The sequence below is a fragment of the Gouania willdenowi genome, chromosome 12, assembly GCF_900634775.1.
Source record: "Gouania willdenowi chromosome 12, fGouWil2.1, whole genome shotgun sequence".
NCBI classification, from domain to species: Eukaryota; Metazoa; Chordata; class Actinopteri; order Blenniiformes; family Gobiesocidae; genus Gouania; species Gouania willdenowi.
Genome location: NC_041055.1, coordinates 33,473,718 through 33,478,699, shown reverse-complemented (window position 1 = coordinate 33,478,699; position 4,982 = coordinate 33,473,718). Strand labels below are relative to the sequence as shown.

The 4,982-nt window shown below is 37.9% G+C and overlaps 1 protein-coding gene across 1 annotated transcript in view; it reads left to right on the top strand.

Moving 5' to 3' along the window:
• Positions 1-3,428: 3,428 nt before the first annotated feature.
• LOC114472963 (multiple epidermal growth factor-like domains protein 10) overlaps positions 3,429-4,982 on the top strand; it is a gene marked incomplete at its 5' end in the record, with an annotated part of 13,055 nt that continues 11,501 nt past the window's right edge. Inside the window, 3 exons of the mRNA XM_028462281.1 lie at positions 3,429-3,664; positions 3,811-3,982; positions 4,120-4,240. Of these exons, the coding sequence (XP_028318082.1) occupies positions 3,429-3,664; positions 3,811-3,982; positions 4,120-4,240 (529 nt within the window). The remainder of the gene's footprint in view (positions 3,665-3,810; positions 3,983-4,119; positions 4,241-4,982) is intronic.

The window sequence follows — 4,982 nt, the reverse complement described above, 5'->3', positions numbered from 1 at the left end:
CAATGAACACTTACTAACAACATTATTCACACACAAATACACTCATTTAACATTTAAATACACACATTAGTTAACACTATAAATACACACATTTTTTAACACTACAAATACACATCATTTAACACTATAAATACACAATATTTAACACTATAAATCTACACAACATTAAAGCTTAAAATACCCAACATTTAACACTATAAATACACAACATTTAACACTATAAAACTCTTGAGGGAACAGGAAGTGGATCTACTCTCAGTTTATTGGTCCTGTTCATGAACACCAGAGAACATCACATATACAGACACAGAAACAGGATGAGCTTCTGAACAGGATCAGTGTGTAAATAATCATCAGATTATTTTATACATGAGAAACTATGTTGATAGAACGAGGCTCAGACACACAGGAGAGAGAGAGAGATAGACCTGGTTCATGTCTACAGACTGATCTCATTGTGTAAATACCAACACCAGAGATTCTGAATCAGAATCAACTTTAATGGGTTAGGATTAGTAGGGTTTGCATTAGTAGGGTTAGTAGGATTACTTGGGTTAGTAGGATTACTAGGATTAGTAGGATTAATAGGGTTAGTAGGATTAGTAGGGTTATTAGGATTAGTAGGGTTAGTGGGATTACTTTGGTTAGTAGGATTAGTAGGGTTAGTAGGATTACTTGGGTTAGTAGGATTACTAGGGTTAGGGTTAGTAGGATTACTAGGATTAGTAGGATTAATAGGGTTAGTAGGATTAGTAGGGTTAGTAGGATTAGTAGGGTTAGTAGGATTAGTAGGGTTAGTGGGATTAGTAGGGTTAGGGTTAGTAGGATTACTAGGATTAGTAGGATTAATAGGGTTAGTAGGATTAGTAGGGTTAGTGGGATTAGTAGGGTTAGGGTTAGTAGAAATTGTAGGGTTTGTAGGATTAGTAGGGTTAGAATTAGTAGGGTTGATTAGTAGGGTTAGTAGGATTACTAGGGGTAGGGTTAGTAGGGTTAGAGTTAGTAGGGTTAGAGTTAGTAGGATTAGAGTTAGTAGGATTAGAGTTAGTAGGATTAGAGTTAGTAGGATTACTAGGGTTAGTAGGATTAGTAGGGTTAGTAGGATTAGTAGGGTTAGTAGGATTAGTAGGGTTAGGGTTAGTAGGATTAGTAGGGTTAGTAGGATTACTAGGGTTAGTAGGATTAGTAGGGTTAGTAGGATTAGTAGGGTTAGTGGGATTAGTAGGGTTAGGGTTAGTAGGATTACTAGGATTAGTAGGATTAATAGGGTTAGTAGGATTAGTAGGGTTAGTGGGATTAGTAGGGTTAGTGGGATTAGTAGGGTTAGAATTAGTAGGGTTGATTAGTAGGGTTAGTAGGATTACTAGGGGTAGGGTTAGTAGGGTTAGAGTTAGTAGGGTTAGAGTTAGTAGGATTAGAGTTAGTAGGATTAGAGTTAGTAGGATTAGAGTTAGTAGGATTAGAGTTAGTAGGATTAGAGTTAGTAGGATTAATACTTTGATTGATTTGATTTTAACTAATGTCCTTCATAAATTCTCTTCCTTGAGTGTCTTCTGTAATGATTTAAGTGATCATTGTGTTGTTGTAGAAACACTAGGATTCCAAAGTGCAAACCTCGTATTATAGAAGGAATCTTAAACACTTGAATGAACAAGCCTTTCATCATGATCTGTCGATGGTGAACTAGGAATATATAAGTCTAATCCCTGATGTAGAGCTAGCGTGGACGTTTTTCAAAGACACTTTCTTTCCAATTATAAATAAACAGGCACCTCTGAAGAAATACAGGGTGAAGGGGCGAGAAAATCCCTGGTTTTCTCCAGAACTGGCCGATAGCATTCATCAGCGTAATAAGGCCTGGGACAAGGCACTGATTGGTCCTTCTTCAGACAGCTTCCAAATAAATGCACTTCGCTTATCAAAAAGGCCAAATCAGGATCCTTTTTGTTGGTCACCACTGAGAACCTCAACAATCCACAGAAATTCTGGAAAGTGATCAAGTCCTTGTCTTTGAACAAAAACACAGAGACGTTTCCGTCATTTGTACTTAAAGACTCAGTTTATGATAGAACTGAAGTCTTGAACGGCTTTAACCAGCATTTTTTATCATCTGGTTCTATTTGATTCAAAAGGAATAACGACTGGGAATTCTTGCACAGAATCTTCCATGTTTTCTGGAGATCCTTTTAATTTTAATCCTTTTACTTGTCACGAAGTGCACAAAGCTCTAAAAACATTAGACCACAGAAAGCCCCCTGGACCTGACTTTATTCAGCCTTACTTTTTAAAGCTGGCAGCTGATTTTATAGCAGAGCCACTTTCAATTCTTTTTAATCTTTCAATTAGAAACAAAGATATTCCATCTGTTTGGAAATCAGCTTTTGTGCTCCCTTTATTAAAAGGAGGTGACTCAGCAGTTCTTACCAATTATCGGCCAATTTCAAATTTATGTGTTTTATCAAAAATCCTGGAGTGGCTTGTCTGTGATCAGTTGAAAGAGTTTCTTTATTCTAATGAAATTCTCTCTAAATTGAAATCAGGCTTCAGAAAAAAGCACATCACTATCACTGCTACTATGAAGGTGATAAATGACATTATTGATAAAAACAGTATTGTGCTTCACTCTTTATTGATCTCTCTAAAGCGTTTGACACTGTAGACCATGTTATTTTAAAACACAGGCTACATCTCATTGGACTGTCAGAGCTTCAAATTATTTAGAAAACAGGACCCAGTGTATTAAATACGAGGGCCTTTGTTCTGAATTTGTTACTGTTCACAAGGGGGTTCCGCAGGGATCTGTTTTGGGGCCCCTCTTATTTATCTTGTACATTAATAATGTCGAACAAAATGTTTCTGATGCTAATATGCATTTTTATGCCGATGATACAATTATTTATTGCTTCGGATCATCTCTTGAACAGGCTGTTAATTCCCTGCACAAAGCCTTTGTTTCTTTAATCTAAAACTGGTTCTCAATGCTGAGAAGACCAAGCTAATGTTGTTCTCTAACCATGAGAAGGTTCCTCTAACTCCACTGGTCGTGTCCACTCTTGAAGAAAATGTCATAGAAGTGGTTCATGAATATAAATACCTTGGTGTCATAATTGATGATTCCTTCACTTTTAAACTTTTCATTGACAAACTTGTGAGGAAATTAAAACTTAAATTGGGTTTTTTCTTCACACGCGCACACACATGCACACATACACACACACACAGACACACACATGCACACATACACACACACACAGACACACACATGCACACATACACACACACACACACAGACACACACATGCACACATACACACACACACACACAGACACACACATGCACACATACACACACACACAGACACACACATACACACACACACACACACACACACACAGACACACACATGCACATATACACACACACACACACTAACGTGTTGTACTCCTACAGGTGTCAGGATAAATGTCCTGTAGGAACTTTCGGAGTCGGCTGTGAACACGTTTGTCGTTGTGGGAACAATGGAACGTGTTCACACACTAATGGAGTGTGTGTGTGTGAGGACGGATACACAGGGAACACGTGTGAGGTCCCACTGTGTCCTGGAGGACGCTACGGACCCACCTGTGAGAACCATTGTCTGTGTTCACTACACAACACTCATAGGTACACACACACACACACACACACACACACACACACACACACACACACACACACACACACACACACACACACACACACACACACTAACCCCGTTGATGACGATGGTGATGGTGATGAAGGTGATGAAGGTCCTCTCCTGTGTCCAGGTGCCATCCTATGTCTGGTGAGTGCTGGTGCCGTCCTGGTTTTTCTGGTCCATTCTGTGATGATCCATGTCCAGATGGTTTTTATGGAGAATCCTGTGAGCTGACGTGTCGGTGTGTGAACGGAGCCTGTCACACTGAGACTGGAGCATGTTCCTGTGCTGCTGGGTTCATGGTAACATCTACCTCTATAGACCTATGTCTGAAACTAATGACTGGTTCCTTCAGACAATTCATCTCTAACAGGAAAGAAGAAGTACTGAGAGACCATGATGGACCAGAACCTTCACACTAATGTCTGATTCTTCTCAGGGAACCGACTGTTCAGAACCGTGTCCTCCAGGAACTTATGGTGTGAACTGTTCCTTCAGCTGCACCTGTAACAACCAAGCAGACTGTTCTCCTGTGGATGGATCCTGTTCCTGTAGACCAGGTGACCTGGAACACATGGTTCACACATGTCTCTGTTTTCATTTAAACATGTGTTAAAAGGTTCTACTGATAATAGAGTAGAGCTGATATAAATCTATATAGATCTATAGAGCTGATAATAGAGTAGAGCTGATATAAATCTATATAGATCTATAGAGCTGATAATAGAGTAGAGCTGATATAAATCTATATAGATCTATAGAGCTGATAATAGAGTAGAGCTGATATAAATCTATATAGATCTATAGAGCTGATAATAGAGTAGAGCTGATATAGATGATAATAGAGTAGAGCTGATATAAATCTATATAGATCTATAGAGCTGATAATAGAGTAGAGCTGATATAAATCTATATAGATCTATAGAGCTGATAATAGAGTAGAGCTGATATAAATCTATATAGATCTATAGAGCTGATAATAGAGTAGAGCTGATATAAATCTATATAGATCTATAGAGCTGATAATAGAGTAGAGCTGATATAAATCTATATAGATCTATAGAGCTGATAATAGAGTAGAGCTGATATAAATCTATAGATCTATAGAGCTGATAATAGAGTAGAGCTGATATAAATCTATATAGATCTATAGAGCTGATAATAGAGTAGAGCTGATATAAATCTATATAGATCTATAGAGCTGATAATAGAGTAGAGCTGATATAAATCTATATAGATCTATAGAGCTGATAATAGAGTAGAGCTGATATAAATCTATATAGATCTATAGAGCTGATAATA